Source organism: Oculina patagonica, chromosome 2 (assembly GCF_052425735.1).
Source record: "Oculina patagonica isolate OP01 chromosome 2, crgOcupat, whole genome shotgun sequence".
NCBI lineage: Eukaryota > Metazoa > Cnidaria > Anthozoa > Scleractinia > Oculinidae > Oculina > Oculina patagonica.
Window position 1 is genome coordinate 40785328 of NC_135759.1, and position 23855 is coordinate 40809182.

Genomic DNA, 23855 nt, shown 5'->3' on the forward strand with positions numbered 1-23855 from the left:
CTCATGCTTCAGTTTACATCTACTAGTAGTTCTTTGGTAGAGTCAGTCTTTAGGGTGAGCGTAGCTGTACAGGACAGTAGTGATCTACAATCGGCATGATCGGTGGGTGATATCTTAGCTGTTTCATTTATTTCCTTTTGCTACTGGTATGACCACCTTTGGCTTTATCGTCTAGCGTTGCGTCATTGTCTGATAATTCCTCTCTGTCAGCAGTAGCTGTTGCTAATTCCGAAACAGCTAAATCCACGCTGAAGGTTTCTTGGTGTAATTGCGGTTGCTCAGTCGACGTAGCCATGTCTCCGACCTCCTGCAGTGTGAGTAAAAGCGACAGACAGCAGTCTGCGCTGCACTGAGGATTTCGACGCATCTCCCAGATCTTTCGACCAAGGGTCGCCAAGTACTGCACTGGAAATGGAAAGAAAAAAAATGAGAATCGCAGTATAAAACTCGCATTATACTTGGAAAAGTGGGATGCACAAAAAAAATCCAACTTAAATCAATCTTTTTTTGTACGAGTGAAATTAAATTGCACGTAATTTGAGGTAATCCTAGCAAGCTCAGACAGTCATTAATGATTGTATAAATGCCTGTATAATTTTACTTCAATTGGCTTTAGTTGTGCGCAATTAGAGCGACTTTTTTTGACAGCTTTACCAAAAGCAGGTTATCACATCTAGGCAACCAGAACAAACACAACTGATAAAACAATGTTCCAACCAGAACTTGCAGGGAGACTTGCAACCCGTGTAAACGAGGAAAAACAAGTAACCCGCGCCAAGCGCGGACAAACACGTAGTCTGTGCTAAGCACGGGAAAAACAAGCAACCCGTGCCAAGCGCGGTAAAACAAGTAACCCATGTCAAGCACGGGAAAAACATGCAACCGGTACTACCAGATTGTTTTAGGTTTTGTACCTGATTGGCTGAAAAAGGCTGCTCTTAGTGGATAGAACACGTTGCACGACCTTTTAAACCTACAGAGCTAAGCAAAGCCAAACTAACGCAAAAGCATGCGACTACCTTCGACATTCAATCGAAAGCCGTCCTAACTCTTCATACAGTTCGTATATCTAGCACTTGTGAAGAGATTGATTTAATTACACATATTTATTCTTTTAAATCATTATATTTCTCTTGCATAACGATTGGTTGTTTCATTCTCTAAATCTGTAGTCTTGATTTTGTGGAGAAATTAGTCGCTCATCATACCTGCTATTACAGCGATAACTAGTATGTTGGCTGCCACAAGCAGAACGGTGATCAAAACATCGTCTACCTCTTTGGTAACTGCTGAGGAAATAACCTCATCTGGAATCTGAAACACATGCAATATACGACTAAGAAAAATTACAAATACTCTGGTAAACTAATGGATCGAAATCGTTTTCGGTAATACGAGGAGAGAGGTTATTGGGGTAACAGGGCTAGCACAATAAATACCCTGTTACTACCTTGGGAGATGGGCTAAAAGAAACGACTTGAAGACCGATGAGGGATGTATTGTGAGAAAGGCACTTTTATTAAATCTATTCTTCCCCTTACTTGTGAATTTACTTGTGCAAACTTAATTCTATATGATGTACAGTGTTCTGTGAATTGAAAAGTTTAGGAATATTCGGAAGGGGTGGGCTCATGTCCCGATCGGTGTCCCAATCAGCAGACGGCTGGGCCAATAACAAGGCTGGCTCATTACTGATATTTTATAGCAATCCTCTGGGCTCGGCTAGTTTGCTGACTGAATATATCGAAGGCTGTAATTGTAATTGTGATAAAAAATAGGAAAGGAATCGTAGATGTTTTCATACGTACCTTAAGCAGCATGCCCACTGTGAAGTTAACAGAGGAGGCCATGAGAGAAATCAGTTGAAGCCAGTGCTCGGATGAATCCTTTATCGGCTTGTAGCACGCAAACAACACTGTGTAAAGACCAGAGACGATTGCGGCAGAGCCAATGTAGGTACGACTCTGGGCGTCCGTCAGTAAAAGTGCTGAAGTCAGTAACACCTTGCGCGCCAATTCCACAATCTCCCAGAACCAACAGCTCTCCGAGTAGTTTTCGTAGAAGAATCTCAGCCCTCTCGTCAATGGGCCGAGTTCTTTACGCCTGTTACCTTTTCCTGACTTGGGAAGACATTTCCATAGGATCAGGAGAGTGACGAGGGGAAAGGCCACTGGGTAGATAGTGAGAAGGTACGAGAATCCAACAAACCGATTGTACAAGTCATCATGGCACTTCACAGAGAGATCCGCCTTGAGGAAAGATTCGCACCCACTGTTTCTGTCCTCGCTGCAAATCTCATGGCATGTCTGGGGCAGCATGGTGAAGATCTGGGAACAAGTCGCTGGGTATGTAACGAAGAGTAACAGGAAAGCACTCCGGTAGCAACGTTCCTTTGTGAGCTCTGTGACATGACGTTGTTCTCGAACTGACATCTTACCTCGGCGATACAGAAGGAACTTTTTACCCTGATAGTAAGCTATTGGGATGGCTACCGAGGCCAAGTTAAAGGCGACCAACATAAGTAACGTGATATAAGAGTCGATTTTCAGTGAGTTGCTAAGGCAGTGGACAGGTACAATTTGAAAAAGGTTGAGCTGTAACATCCCTGCGTAGTTCCCGATACTCATCATAGCTTCAGGCCATTTGACGTACGAGAAAGCGTTTAATGTTCCAGACGTCACTTGGTAGAAACTGATCACTATTTTGAACCTCGCAAGTAAAATATCTGCGACAGATCTTTGAGCGTTTTCGTCTTTCTTTTTGTCTCTGAGAGTAAGAAATGCCACAAGGAAGACAAGGACAAAGACAACGACAAACTGAACAGCAATCCAAGGCAGAGATGGACATCTTTGGCATTTGGTTAACAATTTAAAATAACCTTGATCGCACACGCCGCAGAGCGAGCCTTTGTAGCCCTGAGAACAAGTAGAATCCATGCGTCCCAGGCACGAATCAGCCACTGGACACGCGTAGGATGTAGGCAACAAAGTGGAAGATTTTATTAAACTTAAGTTAAACGAATTGTCAGTTATCTTTAGATTGTCTCTGAATTCAATGTACATCTGTTTAGTGAGATTATCTGACCACCTCCAGTAAAACCCACTGCTTAGTGTTACAGTGCCATTCATACAGTCGTAACCTCGAGGACAAACGACGCATGCGCCGTACCGATCCAGGCGATAATGTCCCAAGAGACAAAAGCATGCTCTGAATCCTGCAAAGACTGTTAGATTCGTTCCTGTCGAATAAACAGAAACACTTACTTGCAGTAAAATTTATAGTTTACTTTAATACATGGAAATGATGACTCAACACAGGGGGCCCATACAAGCGGCGTGACTGTTTGTATGTTCAAAATATAAAGAAATGTATAGGGATTTTGAAAGGGTCTTATTATCGTAAACTTATTTAGAGTAATGTCCATGTTAAAGGTCAAAATAAACGTAAACTTACCTCAGCTGATGTCTTTTGTCGTTATTAAGCCTCAGAATGCCGAATTTGGGCGATTTGACTGAAGGGTTTTGCGTTGAATGTTACTTCACGTTATACGTGAAGACGGAAAAGTTCAACTTTTTATTGTCAACAGCGTATTTCGCACACCAAACACCAAACTATGAACTTTATATTTCTTCCTCAGTAATTCTTATTCTTCTATGCTCGGACAGCTTTCAAGACTTGTTATATGGTTAATTTGTCCCATAGGATAATAAAAATAGTTTACACCAGTGGAAAGTAAATTGCAATCTAGCTAGCCACTCATTGATAAATGTCAAGGCAAAATGATAGTGTAATTACCTTTTGGACACGCCGAACAGTCTGACTCTGCTTTTCCGGGGGCTCTTAAAGGATCCACGTAGGTTCCAGGAGGACACGTTTTGCAACCTGTTCCATGAGAGATTATTCCTTTCTGGGCCAAAGCGTTCTGATAGAACCCTCCTAATTTGAAAAATAAGTAAGATTCGTTAAAAATGTGAGCCACGTGTAACGTGGCAATTAAAATGTCACGATAAACATATACCACGACGACAAATCAAACAAAGCAAGAAACGGATTATTTCTCTAGCAATTAGCACTTCCTCTTCAGTGACACTGGATAAAGACAACCTCTTCTAACAGTGAGTCGTTATCACTCATTTTTAGCAGCTGCAACTCAAGTACAATCAAACTTCGCGTTATAGACACCTCCCTACTACAGACAGTTCACTTTCTCCAAAAGAGCAAAATTCAGCAAAAACAACTTAACCTTTGTAATACGGACACCTCCATTATAAGGGCCCTTTCCCCTGTCTTTTTGGTGTCCGTATTAAAAGAAATCGACTGAATTCTGTTCACGTTTTTTGTCTTTTTATTTCTAATTTAAATAATAAAACAAATTCCCTGTAGACGTAGGAAAATTTAGCGTTCTGCCCTAGAGGCCCATCAGGCCTGAGCTTATCTTAGTTTCCGTAGCATTAAGCGACTGGGAGTACTTCTTCTCCCCACTGGATAGGATGTCAGTCCATCCCCAGGCTACACCAGCATTAATTTTGCCCTATTTATACACGGAGGGGCACTATGAAAGTAAAGTGTTTAGCCCAAAAACACAACGCTGTGACCCTGGTTGGGCTTGAGCTCGGACCGCTCGATCCAGAGTCCAGCGCGTCAACCATAAGGCCACCGCGCCTCACTTAAAACAAAGACACATTGAAAAAACCAAGGACAAAATCGCAAATAAATTATTAAGCAATAGGTTAATGTTGTACCGGGTGGGCACGATGTGCATCCCTCTTCCGTTTTGTACGTGCCATAGCTGCAGGGTGTACATACGTACGGACTTCGTAATGTACAGGTATAACCGGTCTCTTCCAGGAATTCATTTGCTGGATATTCCACTATCAAAGAAGCCGGACTGGTAAGCGAGGGCAAGCTTAAAAAACAGGCATTTGAAAACATTAGAGTGTGTCTTATCTTATCCCAGATGCAATAGAAATGGGAAACTTTCTATCACAGAAGACCATCAAAGTGAAAGTACTGGAAGTAAAGGTGAATCAGATCTAGAGCAATGATCATTATCAAGCTGTTAAGTATAACTAGTTTACATCACTTCAAGAAACCAGTTATTAATGGTAAGAAAAATATATTTATATTTATTTTGACAATTTACTGTTTGTTCAATTCAGGAGGGAATTTAGACATAGGACCCAGAAGTGTTATTAAAACCCATGTTAATATTCTACAGTCATCAAATAAAGAATGTTTTCTATTTCATATTTACAGAAGAGTGACAAAAAGAGAAAAAGATTCTAGATTGACTCCTTGACCCCAGCAACTTTGTGTAAAAAATAATGCCCCCCCCCCCTTAATGACATGCACCAAATTGTTTGACCCTCCCTTTTGTGCTTGCATGAAAAACAGTAGCCCTCCCCATGTTTGCACCAACCCCCCCTCTAATTTATGGCCGGTCCCTTATTTAGTTTTTTAGTTATAAACGTACATTACGATGTCTTCCAGGTAAGGTAGCATGGAAAACAAACTTAGTTGTACAGTCTTTAATTCTGTGTCGACTAAGATTCTGAAGCCAAAAAGCAAACAGAAACAAATTAATGTTGCTGAAAATGGTTAACGCACGTGACCTGATGCTGATTACAGTTGCGTCTCAATAATCACTGATTATTGAAACCTTCAAGAGTTTCAAGGACAATCGGAAAATGTACTAGGTATCGATGGGTTCTAGTCATCGAGGGACAAATAAGTAAGATAATGACTTGAAGGTGAATCAAAGAAGGTTCGAGTTAGTAGGAAGTTTTTGGGATTCATGTGTAAATAAAACTGCGTTGTGGGAATTGTTTTACCAAATGATGTCTATTTTGTTTAGTTTTTATTTACCAGCTACTTTATTTTGTGACAAAGCAAGCAGCGATACCTTTTTGTCAAACAAAATCAAAGTAAAACTGCACCTCCCTCGTTTTGAGAGAATAACTTGAAGTTCAGTTTAAACACCGTAACTAGTTGCTAGGTTGAAACGCTTACAAGGTTCGTAATCCCCAAGTTCTGTCAAATGCACCTTTCTCGATAACTTGAAGCGGATTTCCTGAAAGGATTCTAAGGAAAAGAATATGTTAGCATTAATAACAAATCACATTGACGCTAATATTAGCATCAAGATTCTCCCTACTCGGTTTCTTACATCTTCTATAATTTTCTGAGGAGAATTTACTCTTTATCAAGGTGTACAGTTTCTGGCATTTTTTGTTCCCTTCGGGTCCCCGTTTCTTTGCAGGAATGGAGACTACACCTGAAATAATATGGCCTTGTTCTAAGCGTGTCATTGAAGCAAAAAATGATCTTACAGAATCTCCAGATATTCCGAACCCAGCCATGAAAAGTGATATCTGGTAATATTACGAATTCGATTTCTATCTAGAAATCTGAAACAATACAATAACAAAGAAATATTATGCCAAATTTTAAAGTTTTGAAGAAATTGACATTTTCTCCTTTTCATCTTTTTGGACCTGATTCCCAAAATTTTTAACAGTTACTGCGATTTCCGTTTAGACCTTATCAACTAAATTAAATGTTGATGCAGAACTGAAATAGGTCTTGAGGAAATATATTTACGATTCAATTTATTTTCAGATATAGATGTAAGGCTTCTTTCTAATTCTGCAGTTTTGCGATGCGGTGTTGAACCCCCTTTCGGTTTTCATTACTTTCAGACACCATGGAAGCAGTGTACCTTTAGTAGTTTGCAAGTAACTTGTTCAGTAATAAAAGATGGCTACGTAAATATGGAATAGCGTTTTTCAAAGAAAATAGTTTGCTGTTGAAAATTATGTCAAATGACGTCATATCAGATAATAAAATCTGCCATCTTAGATGTTACTATTTTCTTATTATGACGTCAGAAAAATTGCATTAATCGATAAAAAGTTATTTCAAAACAATAGAAAACTGACAAATACTCCAATAATAATAATAATAATAAAAAATCAAACGGAGAACTGTTCCTGAAAATTGGCTAATCTACATCCCAAACCTCGGTTGCACGGCAACGCCAAGAACCGCGAATAAACAGATGCAAATCGAAATTTTTGCGATAACTGAACATGCGTTAAATGTCAGTATCACAGAGTAAAATCTCTTGTCGAAATTTCTTAGCCTTCCCTACCACCACGTTGTTCGTCAAAATTTTAACTGTGGAGCTTCAGGCGAGGAAAATGTAAAGATGCCAGGTTATGGATTTACAGATGTGCATGCTATGTCAAGAACCTTTACATGATCTCTAAAAGCTGTTTTAAGACATGAAAAAGCCATTGTTTCTTACAGGTATCTGAGGTCAAATTTGTACCGAAAAGCTTCGTTGTCAATATACGTGATTTCGTTAAGTGATAAAGATCTGCAGCGGAACAAAAACGTTAATAGAGAAAATAAAATTCTAATAAACCTAAGGCTGCTGGCTTTAGTGCATGAATTTTTTCTAATGATATTCGTTACAAAACATCAATGTGTTTTCAATTGCACCACTGGCCAAAGGTGATCAGGAGTTGATCTTTATTGACTAGTGCCTTGTAGAGGGACGAAATGCGAAAACTAATGAACGTGTAAGCAGATGGTATGACACCCTGCATTTATAACTTACAGCATGTTCAAAAAGTGCATGTAAAGAAAAATGCTCTTCTCTATTCGCTTTATACGATTCCGGGAAAGATCCCTGAAACATAACATCAAAAACAGTGAAAAGCTCATTCCAATTTTATTACATCATAAGGGAAAGTTGTTTGAATTGCTTTCTTAACTTTTAAATCAAAACTAAGGTACTTGCAAAGCATGTTCTTTATCCTTTAGGGCATTTCACAGTAACTAGTCATTACGTTTTGAGAAAAAAAGAAGTGTAAAATTGCTTGTCAGCCAAAACACACAAATTCCAATAGGAAGGGAAAGAGTACAAAACCACCTAGAGCTGATATGGCTTTCTCTCTAAATAGCATAGCATAGCATAGCATAGCATAGCATAGCATAGCATAGCATAGCATAGCATAGCATAGCATAGCATAGCATAGCATAGCATAGCATAGCATAGCATAGCATAGCAAAACATAGCATAGCATAGCATAGCATAGCATAGCATAGCATAGCATGGCATAGCATAGCATAGCATAGCATAGCATAGCATAGCATAGCATAGCATAAAATAGCATAGCATAGCATAGCATAGCATAGCATAAAATAGCATGGCATAGCATAGCATAGCATAAAATAGCATGGCATAGCATAGCATAGCATAGCATAGCAAAACATAGCATAGCATAGCATAGCATAGCATAGCATAGCATAGCATAGCATAGCATAGCATAGCATAGCATAGCATAGCATAGCATAAAATAGCATGGCATAGCATAGCATAGCATAGCATAGCAAAACATAGCATAGCATAGCATAGCATAGCATAGCATAGCATAGCATAGCATAGCATAGCATAGCATAGCATAGCATAGCATAGCATAGCATGGCATGGCATAGCATAGCATAGCATAGCATAGCATAGCATTGCATAGAATAGCATAGCAAAGCATAGCAAAGCATAGCAAAGCATAGCAAAGCATAGCAAAGCATAGCAAAGCATAGCAAAGCATAGCAAAGCATAGCAAAGCATAGCAAGCATAGCAAAGCATAGCAAAGCATAGCAAAGCATAGCATAGCATAGCATAGCAGAGCAGAGCAGAGCAAAGCAAACCATAGTATAGAATAGCATAGAAGCATAGCATGGCATATATAGTATAGCATTATTTATTGCGCCGTACTCTTTAAAGAGAGAACCAGAACTTCGAATATAATTTAATAAAATTATTTACATCTTATTGCAAACTTCTGTTTCAATTATCGTAATCATTTCTAACAACAACAAACATCGAAAAGAAATTTCGAAGTTTAACTGAATTCCACTGAATCGCTTCAAGTACGATTTTACCTATAGTTGACATGGTTCTCGTGAACTTCGAAATTGATTTTCTCAGGCTCTGATAAGAAATTGTTGTTGGTGTTATCACGGATAATTACATCTTTAGCTTTTAAAAGGGAAGAAAATAACGCAGTAGGATTTAAATTATTCTGGTACTCGATTTTTGTCTAATTAAAATTAATATTACTCGATTTTCTGATTAATTCCGTCTAAACCATATTCAGGAAACACTAAATCCGGCAAAATTAAGCCTGAAAAAGGCACCCATTTCGAGTGAAGACCTTCCCGTATAGTCCATGCACTATCAGGAGTACTCCTCAAGATGTTGAATACTTACAAGCTAGTTGCTATTGACAATTTGTCCATATCCGGCACAGACGATTCTAGGTCAAGTCCATTGTTGCGTAGAGACCTTAATCGAAAAAACGTCGACGACAAAAGCATTAACTGATTAGTGACTTATCTGCGTCTGAACCACCGAAAGTGATTGATTTGGACAATTTATGTTGGTGATATTAACCTTCAGACTAACAAGGGGGGGGGGGGGGGTGGGCATGGGATGTTACCCCTATCGAGGCTTCTTGCAATTTTGAAAAGGGGATTTACTCTATGATGCTGAAACGTTCAAAAGCTTTAATTATTCATCCCTCGCGGAAATTTTGTGCATCTGTTGTTGTTTGACTGTACTTAATTAATTAATTTATTGTGCAAATCACTCAACTTTTGTGTTTTTATTGCTATAATTATGTAACATAATGTTTGCGAAGCAAACCCCGTTTGAAGAGAAAAATAACAACCCCTTTTCATAGAGAAAATAGTGCGTTTAGCTATTGTAAATAATTCACGAGTTGGATTATTTAAGTCCCAATTTTTTTAATATATAACCGTCAATTATAACGCCCATAACCAACATTAACAAAGATTTTATGTAAGCTAACACGACAGTTAAAGCCTCTTAATAATAAACAGACTTTGTACTCACAGGAAAGACAAATCCTTCAACTGACCCAATGCTGTGTTTGTTATCTTTCGTAGTAAGTTTCCGGTTAATGATCTGATTCAGTTTACGAAACGAAAATAATAGTTTTTTAGTAATAATAAGTGAATTGAGTGGAGTAAAATTCAGGGAGTAATCGGGTTTTTATACAAATCGGCCCCCGAAGCACGAGACCGATTTAAAATTCGATCCTAAAATATTCGAAACGACCAATGAAATTAATTAAAAAAACTCTTTTTTAAAATGTTCGGACACCTTTTTTAAAAAAAAAAAAAAAAAAAAAAAAAAAAAAAAAAACAAACAGGAATTTTAATTTATGTTTAATTTATGTTAGGTTCACATGAAGATTTAAGTTAAAGCTAATTAAAATAAGCTTAATCTTTTCTAAAAGTTTCATCATTCACAAGAAACTCATGTTACGTGCACAGGATTATTATAAGGAAAAGAAAATTCCAAAAACTGTTATTATTAACTGTTATTATAAGTGCTGCTTGCTTTCAAATTAATTATATTCCGAGAATGTACTTTATTTATATGTCTAATGAATTCCTATTTGCCTTTTTCATTTTTTCTTTGGTCTATGAAAACATTATTGCAAAACGGTGTACAATGTAAATGGATTTTTTCCTTGTGCAACTGAGTTAAAAACGACTTATTTTAGCGATGGTTATAGTAAAAAAAAATTGTGATAGTTTTTACTGATTGAAAATGTGGGTCGTCCAATTCGATCTGAAATCATACCCGTGATTAAGCAAATCGTGTAACCATGATAAATTGAAGAAAATGCGAATTCTTTCTTATAAAAAAGAAAACGGCGATAAATTTTACCGATAACTATATCTTAAATAATTTTTTTTTATTAAATAGTTGGATACTTCAATTTAGACAGTGAAGCTCACAAATAAGCCAACTTATCCAGCCACAAAAAAGCATCCTCCTCAATTTTCGAGATTAAATTTTGTTCGAGATCTCTGAAAACAAAAACACAACATCAAATTTAATTTTAATTTAGATTTAAAGTCTAGGTCTTAAAATTACAACGCTCCAGGAGCATTTTTTACTTACAGTTCTTGCAAGGAAGTTAGACCCACGAACATCCCTCTATGAATTATCGTTAACTTGTTTTTCTTAAGATTCCTTTAGAAACAATAAAGGAATAAAAACAGAAGTTGTTTCGCATGTTAGACTTTTTCTGCATTCCATTAAACAATGGCGACGTGTAGAGGTTAGGGTGGAAAAAATACAATAAATGTGTGAAAATGTACCACCCCAACCTCATTCTGGTGCTTTGTTTTAACGCACTAAATGAAATGTGGGAAAGGTATTTTATTTCGCGGAATTAACTTAGACAAAAAAGAGCTGCTGACTCACAAAGCCCGGATGTTTCCTGCATGGAGGAATGCGCTTTGTTCAATTTCTTGGACAGCACTTTTGTTTAAAAACCTGGAATTGAATAAATGGCAAAAATGAAAATAGTAACTTAATGAGTGATACAATGCATACCCTCTTAAAAAACACTTTACCAATATTAATTTGTCAGTATAAGTCATTTTTTATGTATATCTATTGTTTGCTCCTTAAACGTAATACCGGTATGGCATGATCAAATTTTAAACACGCGATTACGTTTCCAAACACAGAGGACAGATTTGAACTGAATATGACATTAGTTTTTTTGGACGACCTTTGAGGCGTTTGGAAATGTGACTGAGTTTGAGAAATTTAACGCTTTCACGTCATATTTACAGTTTTCCGAGGAAACCGAGACTTGAAAAGGTTCCACTTGAGATCTTCTTTATGTAATTACCATCTAGATATCTAGACATTGTAAAATTAATTAAATAATGAGAAATGAAAAATGAAATAAAGTTAAACCCTCAGATTTACAGCTTAACATTTCGTAAGGGACTTAGAGACCATATGACTACTTTCTCCATTTCCTTTAAAAGGGACACTGTCACTCGGATTTTAATCCTCTTCGGTAAAAAGTACTAAAATTGGTTAACAGGTCTTCTCGTATGTGAAATGCACCTGATGCATCGTATATCAAGATGGAGATATAAAGACAATTTTTGTTTAAGGAAGAAGGGAGTCAACAATTTTTAGTTGGTTTTCCAGTCCACAAGTTGAGATCTAAATTTATTGATGGCATCACAATAATATCACTTGTTTATCGCTTCAACACTTGCATGGTGATTTTTAACAAAATTGGTCAACAATTCGTAGTTTCCATATGTGTTAGGGTCTTGAATTTTCATGTTGGTGTCAATGGCCTCTTCGATGTTCGAATCAAGCAAGAAACTAAATAAAATGCGCGATTTTACTCTATAGAGCGTTACGTTGGTTTTTGAGGCGATCCTTGGAGGGGCCGGGGCGTCTATTAGACACGGGCGTTAATAAGATTGGGGCGTCTAATACAAACTTTACACTTCAGGGGGGGCGTTTATTAGATACGAGGCGTTTATTTGAGAGTGGGCGTTTATTAGATCAATTACGGTACGCTTCAAAGAGCAGTGATGCCGTTTTATGTCGGTAATCTGAGTAAATCTTCCTCAGTTGTAACCATTTTTTTCGGTTTGTTGTTAATCTGCTGGTGTTTTTCTTCCTAACAACTAACTATTACTGTGAGGCCTACATCGTGGCAAAAACATTCGTTTGAGGTTGAACATTTATCATTTATCCCGAAGGCAGTACAGCTTTGGGTCTTTGCCCTTTAGGATACAACTATACTTGTAGGTCCATCTAGGGTGTATAAATTCCTATTAAAGTTGTCAAAGGACTACAACTTGATGAATAGAAGGCGTAACAAAACGTCTCGGTGATCTAGGAGTAAATTACAGACAAGGAATGCAGAACTAAACGACACTCACAGAAATCTTGTGTAGTTTGGAATAAATATCTGCGCGGAAGAAAGCTCAATGCTTGAACAATTGACGGTATAAAATAAATCTTTTGTGTAGCAGCTGCATCCTTTTGGACAAACTAAACAGGAATTTTTTTTTAAGTATTACGAGATAAGGCAGATGCAGTGGACTAATAGTTAGTGTGCTGCACTTTTAGTCGAGCGGCCCGGGTTCAAGCCTTGGCCAGGGATAACTGTGTTGTGTTCTTTGTCATGACACTTTACTCTCACAGTGCGATAGGAGGTAACCTCGCCATGGACTAACATCCCATTCAGGGGGAAGTAGAAATACTCCTAATCGATTAATGCCACGGAAACCGAGATAAAACTCCGGCAAGATCACATTACCGACCCAGCCCTTCTTTCAAGTCTAAAGGATTGAAGAAGCAAGATGGCCCATCTGTGTCAGTTCCCTTATATTAAACAATTAGAAGTATTGCTTATCTACCCTAAGTATTTCTATCTATTTATCTGATTTAACTATTCATATCTTAATTCACGATAAACAATAGCCACATCTTTAATGGCAATGTAACCTAGTGCTTTTTTTTATGTAAATGCATTGTAAGGGTAAATATTGTATCGCGGTAGCTTTCATTTCCTGATCTTGTCAGTTCAACTGTACTCTCGGTGTACTCTCTTGTATTTCTAAGATAAAAAAAAACACAAGAAAAAGTAGACCTCGCTTGCACCTATAATAAAAATTTACAATAGTCCTTCCTTTTATTAGCAATCTAAACATTACTAACTTACATGGAACTTTTCCACACATTACACCACTATCCGAATAATGGCTACAGAGCCTAACATTTCCAAATTCTCCATGTTCACATTCCAGAATGGAGTTTTCATTTCCAGTGCAATTCAAGGTATCCAGCCATATCACTCCCTCGCCTCGACCGAACACCGCTGACCCCAAAGCGGCAGTTGCAGGTGGAAGCCCCATCATACGACAGATAACATGCGCATTGCGGATGTTCCAAGTGTCACCACATATTGTACCCCAGACTCCATTCAACGAGAATTCCACTCGACCAATTTGATTCGAGGAGTTGATCCCGTTCAATCGAACGTTAACTAAAAAAGTGTGAAAGGAACACGAAAACAAAGTACAGGAAAGCTAGTATCTGATCTTCAAACCACCAATAAGAACTTAAAATTATTTTTCCTTTTGTAGTTTGTTAGCTTGTTAGTTAGTATGTATGGCTAAAGGAAATTTTTGCTTTGTTCAAATGAATTAAACTTATTCCAGTCTTCCATTCAATGGTTCTCAGCAAGATTTCTCCCATACTTGCAATGTTGATCATTAGGTTGCCATTTCAAGATAAGAACGAATATATAATCTGCATTTCAGGTGTAACAACAGTATGTTTCATTACATTTAACACTCGGACGTACGAGAAGGGGTGCATGACTCTCTCGAGTTTTTTTTCGTAATTTTGAAAACGTTATTAACCCAACGATGCTGAAACGTTCAGTAGCCGTTCGCTTATCCCTTGCGAAAATTTTTCATATGCCAAATGTAAGTCCATGATTATTGACGTTCCCCAAGCATGTGTAACCAAAAATGGTCATTTTTGACAAAATTCTTAATTGTGTCCAATATTTTCACAAGTTGTACAGTTGGTTTAATTGTACATCCATTAGCATTTTGACTTGATTTTGTATCATTTTCTGTTATTTTCTGGAAAATAAAGGAAATAGTGGCATCCAAGATGGCGGCTGTAATGACGTCCATGACGTCACAGCCAACAAAAAATTATGTCATCTTGCGCTGAGTACTAATAAACCGAAAACCTTTGGGGAGGGGTTCATCCACACCGCCCCCGTTCTACCAGGGAGGGGGCGGGGGTACGTAACTTATGGTAACCACTGAGCAGAAGAAACGCCTTCAATTAACGTTTTACGTTGTAAAAACACTATCCGAGGAATTCGATTCCCTATGAGTAAATTACAATCACTTACTGGAAGGTGGGCCACATATAACACCTGCATCCGACTTTCCGTTGCAAAAGAATCTGTTTGCCGTTCCCCATCCTCCATGCCGGCACTCTACTATACTGGACTCGTAACCATGACACTCCAAATCTCCAAGCCAGGGCTCGTCACCGGAATTACCAAATACGGCTTCTCCCTGTGCTACCGATGCCGGCGGCAATCCAAGCATTTTACAAACCACTGTAGCATCGCGAATGTCCCACTTATTGGAACATACTCCTCTCCAGACTCCGCCAATACCCAGCTCAACACGGCCGTCATTGACCGAGCCTGTTAGACTATCAACTAACCGCAACTGAGCTGCAGACGTTGTAGCAAAGAGAAAAACGATTAGTGAAGGTTTGGGCAATAAAACTTAGTGAATAGAAAAGTTTGCGACCTATGGTGTATAAAACTTAACAAATTGACGTCAGTTTTTTATGCGTCTGTCCTATTATTTATTGATGATAAATTGTGTCATAACATTGTCAAGTGTTGTAGAAGTGTTGTAGATCCACGAGCCGCTATGCTTATAATAGGTCGCTTAATAACTCTGCTTCCCTGTTACTCTGTATACATGTATCCTCCACCTATATAAAAAATAACCTCCATTTAATATTTGTCCGCGAAAACTATCTTTTACGTGAAGCGAGAAGCTAGAGGAAAACTGTGATCTTCGAGGAACAGATAATGCGGCCAACGAACAATATCGGAAAACATTTTTGAAGCCAAATGGAGGTTTTTGTGTTTATAACCCTTCAAATATTTTTACCCAAGGCCGCTCATTTTGTGAGGCCTTTTCTTAAACTTTGAAACGTCAAAGTGACTCTGTTGGCATAAAAACATGTTGGTCTATTCAAAATGCTCCGTTCTATTCAATTTAACAATTAAATCGGCGTGAAAACTAAACGCAAAAACGTAAATCGCAAAGCTCGAAAACTGGGAAATGTCACTTGGGGATATTTAACAATTATTGCACGAGCCCGTGTTGGATATGAGATGGTAGATAGCCAACGAGGCGCGTACTGTTTTATTACAAAACGCCCAAAGAATTGCAGTATTTGAGCTCCCAGCTGTTTTCGTTGACGCGTTTTGGCTATTATATTTGTGGTCAAGGTATATGAGCTCATATACCATTGCCTGTTAACCAATCAAAACGCGGGAATTGCAATATACCATAGCTAGTTTTTAATAACAACTGATATTCCCTAGTTTTGGCCGTATCACGTGACACGTTCAGACCAATCGCGGGCGGGGAAAAATATTAGATAAAACTTACCAACTGGTTCCCCACATATCACGCCCGCGTCATTCGCGTGCTCAGTGGAGCTGTCAGTTCCCCAGCCGCCATAATTGCCACACATAGCTAAAGACGTTTCGTTCCCTAAGCAGTCTACGTGTGATAGCCAAACTATTCCAGATCCCTGCCCAAACAAAGCCCCATGAGGGGTACCGGAGGCAGGCGGGAGGCCAAGCATTCGACAGACGACGTTGCCATCTTTGTTGTCCCATTCTCGATCGGCCACTGTCCCCCAGAGACCGTTAACATTCAGTTCGACCCTTCCCTGGTTAGACGCTCCTCCACCAGACAAACGCGCTGTGACTTGAATCAGATTTTTGTTTACATCAGTAAAATATAACTAAAGCTGCCCAACAAAAAGTAGCACTTGGAGGGAAAAGTGATCAAGAAATTACAAGTATGCTAGTCAGAAAGGCTATCATTTTTTTCGAGGTTTAAAAAATTATTTACCCTTGTCTGTTCTTGCTTGTTTCTAATAATTGTAATTAATAATATCCCTCTTATACCTGAAAGGCAAAACTCCTTCTGCCAAATGATTACTATTCCGACCCCATAAAGAGGATCACACTTACATCTCAACCCTGGGGGTACATCTTAGATGCAAAATGGGCGTCAACATGAGGGACATAAAAGGATAAAAAATAATGCATACCATTCGGGGTTCCACAAACAACGCCTGCTTCATTGCTGCTGTCACAAAAGAACCACATGTCGTCAAACGAGAAGACTGTATCCATAGGACACTCCGTTAACTGGTTTTCAGTGCCATCGCAGGAAAATTCATGCAGCCACAGTGACAGACTTCCAGGGCCAAATGCTGATCTAGAAGGTGCCCCAGTTGCAGGAGGAAAACCAAGCGTTCGACACACGACTGTAGCCTCTGTATTGCTCCATCCTAACCCACACATGCTTTGCCATTCACCTTCATCAAACACTTCTACACGGCCTTGGTTAGGAGAAACCCCATCTGACAACCTGACACGTACTAAATCAACAATTAAACGAAACAGAGAGTACAAGTTTACAGTAACCTAGTAGATAATAAAGATGGTAAAATTTTAAGCTCGGTAATAAGTAATGAAGATGAAATTTTCAAAAAATTTTACCATCTTTATTATTTACTACACACTTGATGATTTCGACATTGCTGATCCTAGTAGTATGCAGGAAGCGTGTCACATATCAACCTAGTAAATGGCCCAGCTCACAACGAGTCTCTCATAGCTCAGTTGATTAGAGCGCCCAACCGGTATCTGGGAGGCCATGGGTTCGATTCCTCTCGGGGACTCAGAATTTTCTTTGTCCCATGCTCGTGTCATTGTTGAAAAATTCATCTTCATTTTCAGTAACCTGTTTACATGCTTTTGGAGTTTGGAAAGAAAACTTGTTAGTGGTAATGGCTATTCTGTGATGGTATATCCTTCACGCTGGTAAAACAAGTTAAGGAAGCTAGTAAAGCCAGTATAACAAGGAAGTTATATCTAATTTAACAAGTGATGTATAGCTCGGTACATATTCGGTTCAAAAACAAGTGATGTACACCTCGGTAAATAGCCTTATGACATAAAACATGTACTCTACTAGGCCATACGAAGTTTCCGATCATTTTTCATAAAATGGAAGATGGCAAAAGCTTGCCGAGAGAGGTCCGAAGATGTTTCTCGACTGTACACCGAAAATGTTCAGTTAATTAAACACAAGGTTAATAATTTCAGACGTAAAATTGTCGTTACTTTATAAAAAAAAAATGCTGATATACTTGATATACTTTCTGTTTATTCGTGTGAGTCAGTAAACTGATCCTTTTAATTAACCCAACTCACACAAATCACATGATGGTTTTATCCCGGACCAGGCTCCATTTATAAGACAAGTTTGACCCGCAGAACTGCTGACCCGAAATCCCGCGTCGCAAATAACATAACAGGTGCTTCCAACAGCATTGCCTTGGGTGCAGTTAATACGACCATTTGAAGGCGTTCCGATGTCTACACACTCAGAAGCTAAAACAATAAAAACGCTTTGAAAAAGGAAAATCTTTGTATTTAATGTAAAATTTGGGCGAGTAAGTTTAGTTCTCCAGTTTATTCTATAAGAAAGCTCGTTGCATCATTTCAAGTTGTGAATCTTCGTGCTATTCAAGATAAAATTTCTGCCCATCTTTGAGCTGTTTCGACATATTTGTTCACTTATGTCCAGGATTGGACGCAAGTATTGTTTAATAAGTACTCCATGTTTGACTGATTGATTGGAAATTTCCATATTACTTCATATTAGACAGAATTTCGTGTGTTTTGGTGAACTTTTATTAATGAGGACACTTTGTGATGCCTGTCATGAGGAACGTGCATATTATTAGCGTTCAATCCTGGACATATCTGTATTTTTTGGCGTTAGCGTTCAATCCTGGACATATCTGTATTTTTTGGCAGTTAGATTAGCCCCACAGGCGAGGTAAGAGAGAAGAAGGCGGCTTTTCACATGCAGGGTGTTTCGTTAAGGACTTGGAAAACCCACGTGAATGTTGTGAGAAGAAAAGTACACTGCAGTTCCAAGGGGGTTTTACGTATAGTTTACCACTCTCTTAGCATTTTGGTTAGCAGTGTGTTGACATTGCAAGGAGAGATCGGTGTTAATCACTTAGTATTGCTCTTATGAACAAAACATTTTACCTGTACATGTTTCTGTTAAAAATATGTCATCTATTGAAATGTCTCCTTGGTAGGACGACCCGACCACACCCTCAAGAGTAACCTGAAAAATAACACCAAAAATAGTTGTTATGTTGACCAATGACGGAGAATTAATCAGCATAGAGAATCACAGCTTGATCATGTAATTATTTTATGCTTGGACCTGCGCTACTGAACACTCCTACATAAGACGAATAGATCAATGGGGCGAAAGAATTAACATAGTTCGAAAGCAAACCAATACCTGTCTGCCAAGTTTGTTTAAGGTCCATTCAATATATTTGTTGCGAACGTGTGCAGTCTTCGAACTAGAGGTCTGAAAGGACGCGACGATCGGTGCTTCTTGCCTTGAATGTAAGCGATTTAACGATTTGAGAGGAAAAATAACTGTTTTGCGGTCTATATTCTAGCGGTTGAACTAAAATTAGAGCTAAATTATATAAATATAAATGAAAGTAATGCAATCGTTAAACTGTGTGCTAATATTACAGCTTGATCTTCAGACCGTCCACTCTGGGTACGGGGGCGCTCGAGAGGCGCAGTCTTTTTCTTCCTGCTTTTTAAACTAACCTTATTTCGTGATCCATTCAGTTTGACTTGAGCCATTTCCCAGTCCCATCCCTGCTCCCCAGCCACAGACATCACCGCAGTATCATTTATCAAAACGTTCAGCTGTCCAATATGAAAGCCCAGCATGTGATAAAAGAATGTCAGGCACTGGTCGCCTGACACATTTGTATGAGACAGTCGAGCGCTTTCACCCGGAAATTTGCCTGATGCTTCGATAAAAATGTAGAAACCAGCTTCTGAAAATTGAAGTAAACAACAACAACAACAAAATTTTCTCACGCAATTTTTATTGGATGGCATTAGATACGTGTCTGGGAGGCGCGATGGAATAATGGTCAGTGCGCTGTACTCGGGATCATGAGCATTCTGGGTTCGAGCCCTGACAGAGGTCATTAAGTTGTGTTCCGGGCAAGGCACTTGACTCTCACAGTGCCTCTTTTCCACCCAGGAGTATCAATGGATGTCGGCAAATTGTAGGGTTAACCTGACAGAATGCTGGGCAGTAACCTGCGATGGAGCAGCATCCCATCCAGGGGGAGTAGCAGTACTCCTAGCCGGTTCATGCTACATAAAACGGAGTTAAGAGCTGACAGCTGTGTGCCAGCTGGCTAAAAAGCTTAGTTCTTCTTTAGAGCATTACAAGCTGTAAGTTCTTTAAATAAAAGTCTACATTATTGGTCAATATGGACCTTAAAGGACAAAATCGCTGTTTCCAACTCAGAATATCTTAATAGGAAGTTCCAGAGCAACTGGCAAGCTTTAGTTAGCACTGGAATCATAATTTTGCTTAAACAACTGGGTCCAGGACATTAGCTAGACATTTTTTGTCGCAGTCTGATGCAATTTGATGGCTGAGAAGTGGAATGTTTTAAGGAAAGTTGTAAAACCTTGATATAATTTATGTAATAGCAAGCAAAATATAGATATCGACGAAGTCGAGAATATAGAGTGCAAGACTGCAAGACTGGCAATCAACCTGGACAATGATGGCTTTCATTTATAGTTTAGAACCATCTGCACTGGAACAAATGAATGAGGTGATACACTGTGAATGTTGGCCACTGGAAAAAATTCAGTGCCTCAGGAGGGACTCGAACCCACGAACTTCGGGTTGCATGACCACTGCTCTTTGGAAGGTCGTGGATTCGAGTCCCATCTGAGCCTACATTTTTAATTTTGTTATGATTAGCTAGACTACGAGCAGTCCCCATTTTTTCGCAGAGTCCATCCAGCTTGAAGCGAGAATTTTTTTTCAATGAGCCCGTCGAGCTTGAAGCGAAAAAAGATGAACGCGCGGGGGGAGGAGGCGGGGCTAGCTCGACGGACTCTGCGAAAAAAATTGGGACTGCTCGTAGTCTAATGATTAACCTATTTTCCTTAATACCTGTTCCTGTAGTGTGATCTTCGTCGGGCCCAGTCCACCAGGTGGGTGTTAAACCACTGGTTCGAGTCCAATCGAAGTCATCTGTGTCTTCCTGCTCCCAACCGCAAATTCCAGATTCAAAGTTGCAAGAAACTTGCTCTGTTGACGTAACAAAGATAATGTTCTCAGACAACTGCATGTTGCAGTTCTGATAATCGTTTAAACAAAATTTGATTTTCTCTCGCATCTTTAACTACCTACATCTGTTCGTTCATTTGTAACGATGTAGGAAAAATGAAAAGAAAGGTGTTGAATTTAATTTAAAGAAAGCGATCCAATCAAATTCTGCACGAGAAAGCACCGTGTAGAATATGGATACTACACTGTAGTGTCCTGGATTGATCAGTTTAGAAAAGAGCGAATACAAATCGATGTTCGCCCAAAGCAGACAAAAAAGATCTTAAAATACAAGGAAAATGAAATAATAATTAAATCCCGGCTTATTAAATAGTTCGGGCAGATAATACGTAACGACATTTTACTCGTTGCTAATTATGCTGCGTAATTCCGTAAAATATCGGCGAATATTTTCTGTTAAACCATCGAATAAGGTTAGTAAGGTGTTTATATTTACGTGAACAAAAGTTGTCCGGAAGTAGAATGATCACAAGCAATGTGAATCTGAACATCGATGCCATAATCTTGTATTTTCTGGAAGACAGAAGGTTGAAATTTTGTCAAAGTTAACAGATACTAATACTGATTTCTTTCCAAGATTGCATATGAGAACAAACGTTGCATTAAGCCTAACGTAACGTTTTACATTTAATGAATCGTCTTGTAAGAATAAATAAATATTTGTTAAGACTGATCTAGCAGTGAGTTGTTCTCGTGCAACGGTTTCCACTGTGTATCCGTAAAAAAGAACGGCAAGGCCGGGATTCCTCTCAGTGCTGCCGGATTTTTCCATCAGGCGAGAAGATCCGAAAGAAACTTAAAGTACGCTAATTCTAGTATATACGTCCGTCTGTGCAGTTTAAAAACTTACTATGAGTTTTTTGGTGGAGTAAAGTTTGATTTGACAATTTCAGTTCTATGATGAAAACGAAAAATACGCGACAATAGTCGGCTGCTTGAATTTCGTTTACTTTTCTTTACTGGCCACATTAGTTTCAGGCCTATAAATTAATGTTTTAAAACAAAAACATTTCGAACTTACTACAAAGTAAGAGAAAGAAGCCAGTTCAACACGGAAGTGACCTGCAATGAAAAGAAAAAAATTCAAATTTCAGTGTCAAATAAAATCTTAAAAGATACATATTTTAAAGATTTTATGACTATATTGGCCAGTACATGATGTTCTACCTGCATCGCTGATGGCCGGCAGAAATGTAAAATCTTGAACAAACAGTTCTTTGTTGCACCGACTATGATCTTCGTTTGTTATAAACCAATAATTTTAGGAAGTTTTCTTTTCAGTTAACCTTCATAATTTAATCTTTCAAGGTCACTCCCCGGGTATTTCCAAATTGCACATGCTTGAGGTCTCAGATTGAGAATTGATGAAGTTTTAATTCCTGCCTTTTGAAGTGTAAAACGTTAAAACTAAACTTCAACACCAGATGGACGGAATACGGCCTTTGCTTCCATCAGCAGGAAAACTGAAATTCAGAAGTAATTTAAAATCATTTCGATGTTGTCAGTCCTTGTGGAAGATATTGCTCTGAAAATCGGTTAAATTACATTGTGCGTTACAAAAGGAAAGAAATAATTTTTTGCTCAATAAGGCGAGTTTCTTTATATAAAGCATAAAGCAGTGCTTTATGTCCATCTCCGTGACTGATCAAACAGTGAAAACAACATTATTTGTGTGCCAGGTGCTGTTAACACATTTCCTAACCTAAAACCTAATTAAAACGTTTCTCAGGACTCAGAAGTAATTCAACATGACAAAAATGTGATGGGAAATAAATTATGTTTAACTAAAAATAACACGCAGACTGCGGTGATGAACATTACGGAAAAAAAGACCTTTTACTTGACGTTTCGTATGTTTCAACATACGTCTTCAGAAGCTAGAAGTAACCGTTAAAATGAAAGTTCAACTAAATTAAATTCGAAACCAATAGGATTGACAGATGACGAAAAACAGATGATGAAAAAAATAATAATAATAAAATAAAATACCATGAAATAACGATTTGCACAAAACAAATTGTACAAACTAGTAAAGATAAAGTTTTTCGCTGCCCACGTTATCATTCAGGGCAGGTTTTAACTCTCTTATCTCTTATCGAATTTCCATATCGCAGGCTCAGGTGTACAACTCATCGAGGTCATGTGTTTTTTAAGCTTACCGCTGACCAGGCTATTGTTTTTCATTGAATTGCGGACTCAAATCTTGTTTTGTCCAGGGTAAAGTGTTTTGTAACTAATTATTTCTGCGATTGCAGTTGACGATTTATTTCGGCTATGGATCTTTCTTGAGTAGTATACGTTTAATAATTTCAAGCACAGTATTTTCAACGAGAGTATTATCACAACCAGAAAACAAGTGTGGAGCTCCGCTTTTAGCCTTGGCTAAACCTATATATTATGGAATTGCATGATTGCTGCCAAACGAACACGTTCGGGACTCCCAAAGTACCCGCAAGATACTCCCCGTAGACTAGTTTATAAAGGTAAAATTGTAAATTTTACTGGGGGAATGTGTTAAAAGATTTGTCCCAGTGTAATGCGATCCCTCTAAAGGAGATTATTATGGGTCGTGAGACAAGAGATACGTTCGAGTAAATGTTGTGTTGCTTTCGACGGACTGTTGTTTGCGTGTTTTCATTTTGTAACATACATTAAAGCGCCCACCCTCAGTACACTCGGTACCCAGCAGCATTTCAGACAGTACTTCAACATTGCAGTCTCGGTGGATAAGTCAGCTGTATCGAGCAGAATTCTTGTGCAGAGCACTCGATTTTTACCAGCATTGCCCGCAGGCAAAAAAACTAAACGCTAATTTAATAGCGGAATTTATCCAAGCCTACTTTCAAATGAACAAAACTTGAAATAATGTAGACACTGATTTTAGAAATAAAAAAGCTCTCTGAGCGCAGTAGAT

At 38.5% G+C, this 23855-nt stretch overlaps 2 protein-coding genes and 1 long non-coding RNA gene across 3 annotated transcripts in view; 1 reads left to right on the forward strand and 2 right to left on the reverse strand.

Annotated features, from left to right (window-relative positions):
• LOC144641657 (uncharacterized) overlaps positions 1–23855 on the forward strand; it is a 188607-nt gene that overhangs the window by 40722 nt on the left and 124030 nt on the right. The window lies entirely within an intron of this gene.
• LOC144640962 (uncharacterized) lies at positions 79–18867 on the reverse strand. Its single transcript, XM_078500026.1, has 23 exons — positions 18790–18867; positions 17941–18120; positions 16770–17102; positions 16097–16420; positions 14806–15138; positions 13594–13917; positions 12809–12920; positions 11685–11756; positions 11310–11381; positions 11004–11075; positions 10838–10909; positions 9924–9995; positions 9279–9353; positions 7622–7693; positions 7307–7378; positions 6330–6407; positions 6010–6081; positions 5474–5551; positions 4743–4906; positions 3796–3936; positions 1809–3238; positions 1209–1314; positions 79–405 (listed from the first exon to the last, which is right to left on the reverse strand). Exons 3-23 carry the CDS (start codon positions 17023–17025, stop codon positions 128–130), a joined length of 4275 nt encoding a protein of 1424 aa, XP_078356152.1. The 5' UTR covers positions 17026–17102; positions 17941–18120; positions 18790–18867; the 3' UTR covers positions 79–127.
• Positions 18817–22152, reverse strand: LOC144641642 (thyroid hormone-induced protein B-like). Its single transcript, XM_078500688.1, has 5 exons — positions 22109–22152; positions 21963–22003; positions 21378–21454; positions 20765–20902; positions 18817–18871 (listed from the first exon to the last, which is right to left on the reverse strand). The coding sequence occupies exons 3-5, from the start codon at positions 21439–21441 to the stop codon at positions 18861–18863; spliced, it is 213 nt and encodes a 70-aa protein (XP_078356814.1). The 5' UTR covers positions 21442–21454; positions 21963–22003; positions 22109–22152; the 3' UTR covers positions 18817–18860.